Source organism: Tetrao urogallus (genome assembly GCF_951394365.1).
Source record: "Tetrao urogallus genome assembly, chromosome: 3".
Taxonomy (NCBI): domain Eukaryota; kingdom Metazoa; phylum Chordata; class Aves; order Galliformes; family Phasianidae; genus Tetrao; species Tetrao urogallus.
The window spans coordinates 79,447,276-79,462,268 of NC_136815.1; the positions used below are offsets into that span (position 1 = coordinate 79,447,276).

The window sequence follows — 14,993 nt, forward strand, 5'->3', positions numbered from 1 at the left end:
GAATGTTCATTGAAATGCATGTATGTTTTATACAACTGCTATAATTTTACTGGATTCCTGTGTCCAAGGGATTTTTTTTTCTCAGTAAATACAGTGTCTATTTATTCACCACACTGCCTTTTTCACTTTAAAATGAAAATGAGCTTCATTCCCGGCATTTGTCCCAGAGGGGGTTTGCTTGCAACCAGCAGCTTTTATGCAACCTCCTGTGGGAGAGCTGCCCCCCTTCCTAGCCACGTTTTCAGAGCAGGGTTGGGTGTGGAAGCACCCTTGCTTAACTCCATGGTCCCCCGAGAGTGATTGTGGCCTGCTCTGACATAAGGACGTAACTTTTTATGGCACGTTAAGGCAACTGGCAGCAGCTACAGCTAGGTGAAATAATGTTTTTATTGGCTCTCTGAATACAGGAGGTCAACACAGCTTGGCCAAACATGCCCAAGTTTTTCGGGAACAGAAGGGCCGTGCTGTCTTTGTTGGCTTTCACTCTTCCTGAAATCTCATCAACTTGTCTCTGCACTTCCTTTTCACTCTCACCCTGTTAGGTTTGCAGGTTTTCTTTAAGGTTTTGGGTGTTCTTTCTGCATAATTACTTTGAAGTGCATTTCAAGGAGATTTGTTGTTAAAATACTGCTTTTGAAGATTGTCATTTTGGTTTTATCCAAGACCATGACTTCTCGTGTTGTTCTGCTCTGTTCTCAGCACCCTACTTGTTCCTGTGTAGAAACAGAGCTGAGGAAATTGAGACAGCTGGGGCAGATAGAGTGAGCTGAAAGCACCGAGAGCCTTTCTGGTATTGCTAGTAGCACATGAGATTGACTGCACGCTGCCTATCACATCTTGAAGACTATTTTGGATTCATGTGCCAGAGCCATCTGTTCACTTGTTGAGTCTGTTTTGAGGCTGAAAGCTTATCTGTAGTTGGAGCAACAACTCATCCTCATAATGGCAATGGCAGACAATCAGTTGATTTATAGAGGGAATTCTTGGGATCATCAGCAATGTGAGAGATGTACTTCTCATAGCACCCAAGCTGAGAATCCAATTACTCATAACACAGAAGATGGAAGGAAATGTAGTGCCTTGCATTGTATGTGCCCTGTTCTAGTACTAGAAAAAACTGTGCTTCCTGTATTTGCAGAAGCCGAGATTTCTCTTTCTCCTCCTCTCCAGCTCTCCCTAGTCCCTTGTTACTCCTTAGTGAGCTCTTTGCTTCTAGATCCTTCCAACTCTCCAGTGATAAGAGTTCAAGCATTTCAGGGCCCTGTCTTGGCTGCTCCAGGACTCCTGGAGCAAAGGGTGGTTTATGACAACTGAGATGCATTTACTAAATAATGTACTAAGGGCTTCCCATGGGGTGCCTTGAAGATTAGCGCTGTCACAAAGCTGTTCAGAAGAAAGCTCTTAAGAAAGAAAGAAAGGTTGAACAATTGAGCTCAAAAAGGAAGTACGTGGATTTAGGAACACCTTGATTTTATGTAAGAAAGAAGATACATAAGTACTGACACAGCAAAGTTGTATGCCACTGTGACTGGTTTTAAGGCTAGTTCTTATTACAGTCTCTTTTGTCTTTAGTAGAAGTGCATGAAAGATGAAATTAAATGAAATTACACATTTTACACTCGAAAATTTGCACATTAAAAATTGGCACTAATGAGGTTGTATAGAAGGACACAGAAGACCTGTGCAAAGTCTTGATCATATAGTGACCTACCACAAACTAATGTCCTAGCCACCTGGAGAGACTGAGGGACCAACCAGGCGTAGTCCCTCAAAGGTCAGAAGGTCTGAGAAACTCTATTAGTCAGTCATGTGTCACCAGGTAAGATGAAAAGCCTTGCTTGCTTGTTCTCAAGGGAGTGCTAGAGTGAAGGCTGAATGTCTCAGCTTGAGCCATCAAACAGCACTTGATATGCTACTAGTTGCTGGGGCACAGACGTCCAAACTTCTCTAGTTATTTAACAAGCTGAGTTAGAATCAGCTTTTGTGCTCATTGCCTTAGACTGCATGATATTTCTACTTTGTACAAATGCCAGATTTTTCTTTTGATTGCAACCATTTCTTGCTATTGCAGCCCTAGATCAGCAAAGCATATGCTTAACTCCAATTGTTTACGCATACCTAAACAATATAAAGAGGCTGTGCTGATGGGCAAGCACATTTGTGCTAACCCACAGCTCATGCATGCAAGAACTCATCTAACTCTGCAGCATCTTATATTAGTGCTTTAATTCAAAAATATCACATGCACAATTTAAAAAATACATCTTAAGTGAGTGTTGAACAAATCAGAGTGGCTAAATACTTTTGCTTTTGTTTCAAAAAACACGGTATAGGAACTGTGTTTAAGAAATCAAAGGGAATAGTTTGGAGCAAAAGGTTAAGTTTTCTGTAAGCGAAACACTGCTCTGTTTATGTAAGTGCCATTAAGAGCATAAACTTGGGAACAGGAATAACACTTTTACATATTGTTTTCAGTATTAATGTTTGGTTTTTCCTTTATAAGAATCTTTGATGCCTCACCTTTTCCTGTTCAGTGTACAGTTCCTGAAGGGAAAATATTTTAATTTAAGAAAAATTATATAGAGGAAATATACTAAAATAACAGTTCTGTGTCCAGCTATTATTGCAGGTTTGTTGGCATGTCCTCTTAACAAGACCGTCAGATAGATCCAGTGTGTGTATTTGGTCCTGAATAAGATCATTTTTAATGTGAAATCTAATAGCAGCAGTCTATCAGTCTTAACAGACTGACTGTTAATTACATGTTTGTGGGTTTGTTGTTATTGGTTTTTTTGCAGCGACATTAGAGAACTGCTGCTGTATATTCATTGAAATCATCCTGTCATTGTTCTGTACAGAGGTGGAAATGTGTATCTATTTGTATGCAAAACAGTTGTGAGAGATTTTAAAGCTGTGCTGACAAATCCCAGTGTAGATGGTTAGCTGCACTAAATCACTGAGGAATGTAGATTGCTGTGGTGAGACCTAGTGGCAAACAGCACTTCTGATTCCTAGTTTTCATGGACACTGGTACATCTGTTGCCCCATTTCCATGCCTCTCTGTTACAGTGCTGCTAGTTGTCCCTTCAGGTAGGCTTCATGCTATCTTTCTTCCCCCCAGGAAAAAGGAAAGTCGTCTTTCTACATTCCCTCCCCATTTCTGTGCTTTGTCATTCCTCACAAAGTGTCTCCCACTCTCACTTTCCCCTCCAATTAAGAAAACTGTTGATTTCAGTTGCCTCTGTGCCAAGTTCACATGAACTGCTGTTGCGCTCATCAATCCAAATGTCTTCAGTATGCTCTTGTGCTGGAAGAACAGGGTGTATGCCATGCCATTATTTTGTCACCCTCCTGCTGCTGATTCATCTTACCTATGCATGTTTACCTATCTGCTTCAATCTCCTATAAGCATGCTAAAAAAAAAAAAAGTGCAGTTGCCATTGTGAAAGGGCTTCTAGTTGAACGAAGACAGTGCAAATGGGAAATAGGGCCAAGCAGATTTTTTTTCCTAAATCAGCATACTTTGCTTTTGGCATTGGAAAGTTAAAATTGTCTATCGCAATGTTATTAAAGTGGATGTCTTTGTTATTTAATTGAATGAGTACAGTTTTATTGAAGTAACACATTTTAATGGAATACTAAATTGGAATCCTTTGATAAGGAGGAAGAATTTTCTCTCGTGTTATTGTACAGTTGCTTTCAATTTGCGATCTGTTAATGTTATTGTTACGTGATTAATTCCCCGGGGGACAGATAAAAAATACCTTGTAGAAAGAGGCCTATTGATAATTAAATTATAAGTAAATATAAGATAAGTAAATTATTCTTACCTATTCAGAGATCCACATGTTTATTGGAAGATAGTTAGCATTACATAAACTGAAAATGTGTCAGATACTCTACTCTTTATATATGTATTATAAATATAAGAAACCTACTATTATAAGATATTACTACAGTTTTAAGGGATGGAGAAGGAGATTAGAGACATTATGATGAAGCATATTTCCAGCTATGCTATATAGGATTAAAGTGTAAAGATTAAAGCACTGTATCTCACGTTTCAGGAAATAAAATGACTTATTACTCAGGTCAGGAAGATGTTTCCCATGCAGTACATGACTTTACTTTGAGTTACTTATGAATCATTTTGCCCTCATTTCACATATATTTCGTTTTGCAGAAATCTGATTGTGGACTTTTTGGCAAGCTCATCCCAACGTAGCCATATTCAAGTGTGAAATTAGTAGGATAGTATGCAGATCTGGAAAGGAAAAAATCACCATTAGAATTGATGTTTCTTTTGTTTCCAAACAGGGACGTTTCTAATTTGTGTATTTTTTATTATGAGAAGAACAACTTGCTATTGTAAAATGAGAGATGATTAACAATTCAAAGGCTTTTGTTTGTGTCTAACATGTATTAAGCAGCTGCTTTATCAGTTGTTTCAATTAAAATACAGTTGAAAATTCCATCTAAATCTCTCAAACTGGAAGCTTCAAAGATCTGTAACTTGATTTTTTGTCTGGCTTACATTAACATAACTCCACTGACTTTGGAGTTTTTGTGCTGATTTTCATCAGTATAAGCTAATGGAGACTCTGAATTTCTTTCCCCAGAAAAACTGGGAAAACTTCTAATAGAATGGAAATTATGAGCAGCATGGATTTTCAGGCAATCAAGTTATTTTAATTATCTCATTAAATGTATCATTTACAACATATATGCTAAAAGATATATGCTCCCCTGGGTTAGAAGCACTGGGTACACAATGTTTGAACATGTTGGACTTCCACTAGAATTTATGACAGAACTGTAGAATCTGAGAGGGGTGAAAAATTCCCCTTTTCTTGTGCCAGCATTTTTAAAGACAGAAAACTTTTTGTCATATTTCATGCAAAACAGAAAAAGTTGTTATGGAAACTCAAATAGAACAGTACTGCATCTCAGCTGATTAAAGTTGCTGTTGAACAATATTAGATTGTCTGTTATCTGTGATGTGAATTAAGATGGATATTTCTTCAGTGAGATATAACTAGTTTTATACAGGGACAGCAATCTTTCTAAGACCCTTATTCACCATGTGTTGACTTTCAACTGTAGCTTTGAGAGATTGGAAAATAATCGCTGTTGGAAAAACAAACAAAAACAGTTTCTATAACAGAAGCTCATCACACTGCTTCGTCTGTTTCGTTACTTGCTATAAACCCATGAATCTTGATAAAAACACCAATTTGCTGATAATGCAGGAAGGACTGATGAAAACAATGAGGTGCACTGTTTTTGTCTCTCAGGGTATCCATCTTTGAAACTGTAGGTATATTGAGAGTGTACAGCTTGAGCAGAGCTCAAGCTATTGGTTTGTTCTTCCTATTGCAATATTGTTCCTGTAATCATTTTCTGTCTGGGTATGTGTTGTACAGATCAGGTCTTCCTAATGAGGATTCCTTGTTTAGAATGGTGACTAAGGTAAACAGAGTTATAAATCAGACCTTATGGTTTCTGTTGGAATGCTGATGACCTCAGAGGGAGTGCTTGGGTTTTCAAAACAAATCTGAACTAATGCCCAGGGCTGAAAGTTCTGTTAAAATCATGAAAATTCAGGTTTAAGGCCTTTTTTTTAAATGTAAACTCTTGAAAGGCAGTCCTCAACCAAGGAACTGCTGAAATATGAGGACTTGCCAAAGAAACTCTTGCCATGTCTGGCCAGACCTGTGCTGTGACACTACAGTATTTCCAGCACTGTTGGTGTTGGTAGTAACATGAAAGCACATAATTTGGCCCATAGTGGTTTGGAAGTGTTGTCTGCCTAGATAACTAGGATAGCTACACAAGACAGTCAGTGCATGCATAGCCTTCTGATGGAGTAAGAATGACTCTTGGTCTCTAGGACAGTGTAGAATAGTGAGCTCCCTGAACAACACCACCCTCACATATTATGAATAAGTGAGTAAGTCAAAATGCATCGTGCATTTAATAGAGATTCTTCTCTCCACATTCATTCCACTGGGCAAGCAGAGAGGTGTGTTTTCCAAAGCCTCTCAGAGCTGAAGAAGCAGTACAAAGCTAGGAGACAAATGTAGAACTCTGACCTCTCTCTCTTCCCTACCAGCCAAAGCTGGTTTTCATGCAATATGGTGATGCTGGTAGCATTAAGAATGTAGGCCTTACACAGCTGCAATAGCTAATGGCCTTGTAGCTGATGCACCCTCTAGACCTGATGAAAGTCAACCTTAAGGATGGAGTGTTTGACATAGCAGCAGCTCTGCTGATACTCTTACCTATACTAGCTTTCCATTCTGTGGAGGAAAACGTTTGTTTAGTTTCAATATTAAATCTTCAATATCTCCTGAGGAAGAGAGATGTTAATACAAAGATTTGTCTTCAGTTATATAATGATAACTGTAGAAATCCGCATAGATCTTTCAATAGAATCATTCCCAAACCATTCCCATCTTGCCATAGGAAGACTTTATAGCCTGATTGCAAACCCCTAGGAGAGGGCTTTTTGGTGGAAATGCTGACACAGCCTTAACTGTTTTGTATGACTCCAGTGGACGTCGGCTAAATTTCTAGTTATGACATGCATTTAATGGCATGTGATCAAACATGAAATGTAATAGGATATTTTAAGATACTGTGTTTGAAGAGAATTGGTATTTAAACTTAGTTTATGAACCATATCATTTAAATGCTCTTGAAATGTGCCATTCAGTCCTTGGTTACATAAGAAAAGTTCTGATCACATTTTACAAAATGAACAGTAGAATGATTTTCTTCTACAACTTTAGTGCTGAAGCATTTCCAAGAACCTTTACTAGAGTCTTGGTGGTAAATAAAGGTTTTCATTCATCACTCTGGTGCATTTGGAGGTGTATTCTGACTTTTCTTTTAAGATCTTTAAAGACAGTTTCTCTCCAGTTATTGGTTACTGCTTTGTGCCAGATGAATCTTTTTCCCTTTGCAATATTTTTCACACTTTCATACATTTCAAGTTAAGTTGATTGTATCATCCTCACACACACTCGTTACCTGTTATGCTTCTTTTTTGTACTAAGAAAGTGTAAAAAATGGAAACTGATGTTCATTATTTGTGGAGGTTGACAGTGAAACTCGCTCCAATGCAGATGATGATTAGAACTCTCACTGCTTTTACTGCAAATGGGAATGAAGTGTTGAAAGCTTCTGGTTTGCTTGTTAATCAGTTGCAGCCTGGAACATAAGACCGTGTACTTCACCCATTGAAAAATCTCTCTTCCAATTGTTATTCACAGAATAATAATAAAAACTGAAATTATGTCATTGCAGAAGGTTAAGAATTTCAGAGCTCTCCTGAATATGTTTATGTGATAGATTGAATCTGTGTTATATAAATTAGTAATAATCTGTATAAAGATTACTCTGATAACTTAAAATAAAATAAAATAAAATCATTGGAGAAGTGCCAGTCAGGCTAACCGGAGAGATTCTCTCACCCAGAATTCCACTCCCACTGCAAGCCTGTCGAACCAGGAACTGAGGAAACGCACTTTGCTTTCAGAAATTGAAATAGCAGAATTGTAGTGCTGGTCCTGTGGTTTGCATTGGTTTGTCTTTGGCATAATTGTGTTTCTCCTGCTGAGAAGAATGGCCTAGGCTTTTATCTTGCCAATTTGGCCAATTTTTGAGAACCGTTGATTTAATAAAGACTCCCAAGTATATTTTTATTAGTGAACTTTTGCAAACCACTCTTATTCCACAAAGGAATGTGGAAATTATATGATTTTAATCCTTCAAAAAACAAGCACGAAACTGTGATATATTCTAAGTATCTGATGACAGTGATTGAATTGACAGTCTTGACAACTGACAAAATTAAAATTCTGTATTAACCCTATGATAAGCTCTGAATTATTTACCTGTGTCATTTAATATTGTGCTTAAAAGTGCACTTTTTTTTTTGTTTGACAGTGAAGTGATACAAAAGGAACTGTAATGCTCTAGACATGAAAGCAACAGTTGTCATTATGTAGTAATTCTGTAGCAGCCTAACAGTTGTTTGACAATAAATAGAAAATATTCAGATGCACGTTTCAAATGTTCTATAATGAAAAAACTACCATACATGCCTTAAATGTACAAGCTGCACTACTTTGTGCTTTTAAAATTTGTTACGAGCATTTTACAAGTTTCACTAACTTTCCTGCTCTCCAGTTGGATGTGGTATCATCTGTCATCACTCAATCATATTTTTTTAGCTATTAAAAAGGCATGTAATTTTAATTTTTGTGGCCCATTAGTATTCAGATGCCATTGGCCTTCTTTAGCCTATATTCATCATCTACATTTAAGTTTCTCTGCTTTTCAGGAAACTGCTGACTGCATTCTAGAACAGCAGTCATAATCTAAAAATGAGGATACAAATTTAATTAAAAGCAAGTATTTTTTAAAACAAATCAGTTTCAGTCATGAGCATAAATGGGCACATTTTTCCAATGAAATATAGCGAACAAAATACTGAAGTCTGATAAAATATAATGTACAGCCTTCAGTTGAAAAAGGTGAAATCACAGTTTTATAATGTCAATGAAAATCAGGAAGAGAGAATCCCAAATTATTAGAAATACAGAGTATGTTTAACCTTCACTGTTTTTTAATATGCTTTTTAAAAAAATTAATAAGCTAATATGTTTAGATGCCTTTAAAAGATGAAACGGAAGAAATTAAATGGCAACAAAAAAACCCAAGGGTGGCCTAAGATGTCTGTCTTCTTTATGTAACCTTTTGCATTTTGTGTTTAAGTACTGACATTCCAGATGATTTTCTTTGGCTTTATGCCTGGACTGAACACTGAGGCAGCAAATTAGGAATGCTTAGAAGTCCCACAAAGAAAGATGTTTGCTGTGAAAGTGAAGCTAATGTGACACTTGCACTGGAAGCTTCTCAGCCTGCTCAAACAATAAATGATGGCATGGGACTAGGTGGTATGGGAGGAATGAATGAAGAATGAAGGAGAACGAAATGAGCAAAGCTGCTAGGTGTTTCTTGTACCCAATCTGCCACTGTGACTATGTGATGCTGATGCTCCCTTTTATTTCTATTCCAGGAGCTAATTTTGTTACTCGAAAAATTAGCCGATCAGTGGCAAAGATTCACCTCGGACAGATGGATTCTTTCAGCCTGGGCAATCTGGATGCTAAGAGAGACTGGGGCCATGCCAGGGACTACGTTGAGGTAAGCTGTGGGCCAGATGCCTTGTTCTGAATCATCTTTGTGGGGAGGATAACTCTTATTGCTGTAACTTCACTTCGTGAGCCACAGAGGACTTACAGGATTTTTTTTTGCCTATGGAGACTTGCTAACTTTGTGTTGTTCTTAATTTCAGACTAGGGAGTTTAGTAGCATAAGTCTACCCCAGGCATGAACTGAACAGAAAAATAAATCTTTGGGTTTACATTCCTTTACTGAATTCCATGGGGGAAGGGACCAACAATAACCTGGCTCTATTTTGGAGCATTTCTTCTACTGTTTTCACAATTTGTATGACCAATATTAAGACTACAGCAATATGCAGACTGACCTGAAGTCACAGATTGGATGGATTGGTGGAGGGGGTTGGTGGCCTTTATTATATATAATGTGGCAAGAATGATGTTGATATTAATGATCAAAAGTGATATTAATGATCAAAATGATGTGGTTATACCTAAAAAAGAAGCATCGCAACGTAGTTGTGATCTCAGTTCTGCCATGTATGCCTGCATCCAGCCTTTTAAGTGTTTTCGTAGTCAGGAGTTGTTGCTAATTTTATTCTGTGCATCTACTTAAGCAGACAAACAAACAATACCCCTGTATTGTATGACAAGGAGACATGAATGACCGTGTAGGAAATATTGTTTTTTTCCCCAGGAGGCTTTTGTCCCCATTTTGGTGCTTAAAGATTTCCTGTGGTCATTGGTCTATTTCTGTCTTTTAATAATGCCTTGCTGGGAAACCGGATCTGGCTTCACCATTCATTGATGTAGCTTAAAAAAAATGACAACAGTTTTGTTTTTCTGTTTTTACAAAGTCTGAAGTATTTCAGTAGGACAAAAAGAAAACCTGATCTGGGGTTTTATTGTAATTTGGGATTTGAAAGATAAAGTAAATGTTGAGCTCCCAAATCTTGTTTGCGGTCAAAAAAAAAAAACCAACAACAACAAAACAAGGAAATGAAATGATGATGCCACAATATACACTTTTGCTCTGGGTGATATAAAAAAAGTAAACACGAAAGGAGTTGTGCTAAGTAAGCCAAAAGGAGATTTTTGGCAGCTGGCTATGAAGTTGCCTTTTGATTCTGTGCTGCATTTATATGTAAGATGGTACATATCGTGCCACGTATACTAAGAGAATGACAAATATCCTCATTCTGCCTCCATGCAAATTGCTTTATATTTGTGACTTCAACATTAGTTGAAGTAGTAATCTAGTAAACCATCCCAATCATCTTTCTATCGATAAAGCTATAACAAAGTGTTCACAAAAACATTTACCAAGGCTCAGCTGAAAGGAAGAAACGGATGAGCGAAATAAAATGATTAGTTGCAATTATGTCAATATGATTTACTAAATGCATAAGATATTCCATAAATAATTTGGCTGTCTCATTTAAAGGCAGCTTGCACCAAATCACAAACTGTGGGATGAATTCTGATGTCTTCTTTTATATGGGAAATTTGGAATAAGTCTCCTGTGCATAATGGGTCAGGCCCTTGTCCTGTTTCCAAAACTTCAAAAACAAAAAGAAAATGAGAGCAAGTCTATCCAGAAACATGGCTTTGGCCTCCAGAAGGAACACAGTTGTCTGAGGTCTACAACACGAACACATGTTTGTTGTGTAAGTAGCATTCCAGACCTTTCAGTTAACATGTTTTGGGCCTGTCCCAAAATCTTTTGGAAGAATTCCTCACTAAAATATAGTTCATCTTGAGCATTTCTCTTCCCAGAGATGCCCCTTCGGATAATGGGAGAGCTATTATCAATTCTCTAATTCCCCAAATATCATGGAAATGTGATTACAGACAGCCTTCTAATGGCTAAAAGAGAGTAACTTTAAACTGGAAATAAACAATTATTTGAGGCTTTAATGGGCTGGAAAGTAGGGCTTAGAGATTTAACATTGTTCAAATAAATACATAGTATGTTAGCAAGCATAATCGTATTTACAAGCATTTGGGGAGCTTCCTTAAGCATATGGCTGAACACATAGGGATATATCTTATCCTCTCCATATGTACTTTTAAATCCCATTGATATTAATACAAGTAACATATGTGCATATAGACTAGACCATGTACAATCCTTCCTTTCTCATTATTTCCTTAGTAGGGATAATAATAAAACCATAAATACATTCCTTTTTGTTGTTTTATAAAACATTATGGGTCAATTCCTGATCCCATGAAAGTTGATGACCAAACTCTCATTGACGTTGTGGAGAGATTGTATCCTGTATGTATTGGAGAGGAGAAAGTCTGGTGGTTACAAAGCACCACCAGGAGTTGAGTCATAAACATTGGTTTATATTAGGAGAGAAGAGTTGGAATATGTGTTTGATTAGGTTTATGAGCTGGGACTGCTATATTCAGCAACTGAGAGTGAGGTACAGTGGCACTGTGCTGCTGAATAAAAATAGGGATGTGTAACTCACTCAGAAGAAAGGTTTCGATCAGCATTTCAAAAGAGGGAAATAGAACTGAGTAGACAGCGAACGTTTTGGAGTGGTTATTAGTTTTGTCCTAACGTTCTGTTAGTAAATGTTAACATTTCTGAAGATATTACTGCAGTCTCTTACTTCCTCTTTCTCCACTTCTACTTAAATGTGATCCAGCACAAGTCTCAAGGGATGGATCAGTGGATCAAGCTCAGATGATCAATGCCACTGATTTGGAAGAGGAAAAACAATGTATCAGCACTTATGATCTATGAATCTTCTGAGTGCTATTTTGTTTTGTGAGAGTGATTCCTACCTTTTCTTTGTTGCAGAAAGTTCTAGTAACCCATCTGCTAGGTATTTTCAAATACTAGTATAACAACAAGCCTTAAGTCTGACTCATTTTTGTGCCTTTGGTAACACACGAGGCATACGCTTTTCCTCAGACACTCTCCCAGGGGTCTTCTTTCGAATAGGTACAGATTCTTACAAGTGTTTAACTTGGATCATTTAAAAAAATGTACATTGATCTGTTGCTGGTTGTTTTTTGTTTTATTTCCTACATGCTAAATAGTCCTTAAGGTACGTATGCAACAGAAGCGTTGTTGCTGGAGAAGCTACAGACACATTTCTTTCTAAGGTTGTAAGGGGTTATCCAACAAATAGGACATAGTCTCATTGGAAGGTCGTTCTGGGAAAAGAGCACGTTCATTTTCATTAGAATAAGGCTTTTCTTTCCCCTTCAGTCTCTTCCTTATCACTTAGTAAGGTTGCTTTCTGCCATTGCATTGCCCACAACTTTGTTGTCCAGAGAGCAGAAATATGATGAAGATAACTGCTTCCCTGGTGCAGTTTTAATTGTGTCTGCTCCAAACAAATTATTAATATATTGAACCAATATATGCTCATTAATTTTTTTGGAACGTCATCAATGTAGCGCTGATGAATGCTATAGAAAAGCCTATCAGTGTGTATTTTACAGAAGTATTAAAAAAAAAAAAAGTCAAAGGTAACAACTTTTATAGCCTTCAAGCATTGATCCAGATAAAAAATACTTCTTTTCAATAGAAATTGGGCAGTGTTTCAAGCAGTAATTACAGAGGATTCATGATTGGCCGCCGTTCAGTTAATTATAGGTCTATTCAAATGCTCTAAATTAAGTATAGTCTTAAATTCATTGTGAAATCAGGGAACACTTGATATTCTAAATATATGGCAATCAGCTTTCATTAATTTATATTAACTAACCTTTAAATTAATTTACATTAAGTAACTAATTACAATTAATAGTAATCAATTAACATTAACTAACCTTTCCAACTTTTTTTTAGTTTTTACTTGTACTTCTGTTTGTGATTAAAATGCACAAGAGAATGCACAGTCATTTTTACTTCTTGGGCCATTTTGTGCATGTTTAAATTGAGACTGTAAAATCTAGTCGTATGAACTGTGGTGTCTTCTGTGTTCAGATCTCCAGCTGGCATCACCCAGTTGCTTTTTCACTGTTCTTTCATTCACTTCTAATAGGTAGAAGCTGACCTTCGGCACAGCTGTTATCATTATCGGTTATGGGGAATCCCTTGTATGTTTGTTGGTGCACTCAGAGATAAAAATTCATGCATGAAAGTAAAGTAAAATTTTCATTAGTTCTTTCTGGCAAGGGAAAATTATTCATCAAAGTAGACTGCTGGCCAAGGTAATTTTAGTTCTGTTTTGTTGTTTTCCTGGCATGTTAAGGATGTGTCATTTTTTGAAATACATGTCACCTTAGACTGTTGAAACTGGCAGTCCTATTTGATATGCCCAGCAGAATACTTGCAACAGTCTTGCTTTGTTTTGGGTTGTTGGTCTCATGAAAGGAAAGTCAGTTATGTCTGCGTTCATAACTACCCCATACCTCATGTGCTTGTGAGATTGGCTCATGAGTTGAAAGGCATGCTTTTTTTTTATTCAGATATTTTACCCTTTTGTTATGGACCAAAGGTAAAAATATTTTTTTCTTCTTACTACTTAGCTTTTATAGTCACAGATAATCACTTCTAACAGAAGTGAAGAGATAATATTAAACCTGCTGTGTTTTTTATTGCTGGACTTCTTTGTGAATGTGAGGGGTAAATAAAGATTCACTTGATCAGAGATATTTTATGTATTTCAAAATGAGCACACTTTATTTCCATCAACTTGTTTGAACTGAGATAATTAATAGCTCTTTTAATTGAAATCAATCTTAAAATGATATCCAGTCTGCTCTGATTGATGTGACGATCCACTGCACTGATAATCTTATCACCTCCATCTAGGTGAAGTAATGGTGAGATCACTCATAAAATTCTTCACAAGTACTTGCTGAAGCACCATCTTTTCTAGAGGCATAGATATCAGAAGCAATGACTATTCCACCTTGTTGTTTGTTTTTTTTTAACAACTCCTAGGCCTCTGGGCTTAGTTATGAACTTGACTGGTAGACTGAAGACTTGAAGCATTTTTTTCCAAGGCTCTTGCTGAGTGGTACCAAATGAACTATTGCAAATGATAAGCACATAGTGAAGCTATCCTCAGTGTATGTTTCTTCTCCATTGCCTCATGCAAATAGAGAGTTGATATTTAAATTATGATTTTTCAGTTAGAGAATGATTCAATACTAGCAAAATGTAGGCATATTTCTCAAATATCTCCTTTGAGATTTTCCTAATATATGATAGTGAAAGTTTTGCTTGATGTCTATAAAATAATGCTATTATTAATTCTGCTGTGTAAGAGAAAATTCAAACGTGCCATGCACATAAGCATGCATGCTCACAGCCCATATGCATATGTATGTGTGCAGGTGTGTGTAAATGTGTGAACGCATGTGTGTTTCTCTAAATGGATGATTTTCTATTTCCAACTATGTATTTTGTAGAAATATTTCTATCCATGTATTTTAGGGTTTCTCTTCAGGTTTGATATGATTGCTAGAACTTTAGAACCATTTTCCCCTTTTTACTTTCCTGAAGCGATTTTTTTGTGCGGGCAGTATAACTGTAAAAAGACTTTTTTCTTATTTACATGAATTTTCCTCTAGCTTTCTTTTTCACCACTTTTATGTTTGACCTATTAGTGTTTTTAGGCTTTGCAAAGCCTAAAATGTGCTCTCTTCAGCAAAACCATCTGGTTTTGTTTCCTGTGCCTCAACAATGATATGTGTATTATTATCAGGGCCACCCCTGTGGTTTTCTAAGTGGTCTTGTTTGAGTGGTGGTCTTACAATTCAATTGGAGTGATTGAAAGGTTAGACTAAGGCTTCTTTCAAGTATAAGGTTTCCATAAATTATGTATT

At 36.8% G+C, this 14,993-nt stretch overlaps 1 protein-coding gene across 1 annotated transcript in view; it reads left to right on the forward strand.

The window, feature by feature from the left end:
• Positions 1-14,993, forward strand: part of GMDS (GDP-mannose 4,6-dehydratase) — a gene marked incomplete at its 3' end in the record, with an annotated part of 387,083 nt that overhangs the window by 159,967 nt on the left and 212,123 nt on the right. Inside the window, exon 7 of the mRNA XM_079533424.1 lies at positions 9,086-9,213. Coding sequence (XP_079389550.1) covers positions 9,086-9,213 — 128 coding nt within the window. The remainder of the gene's footprint in view (positions 1-9,085; positions 9,214-14,993) is intronic.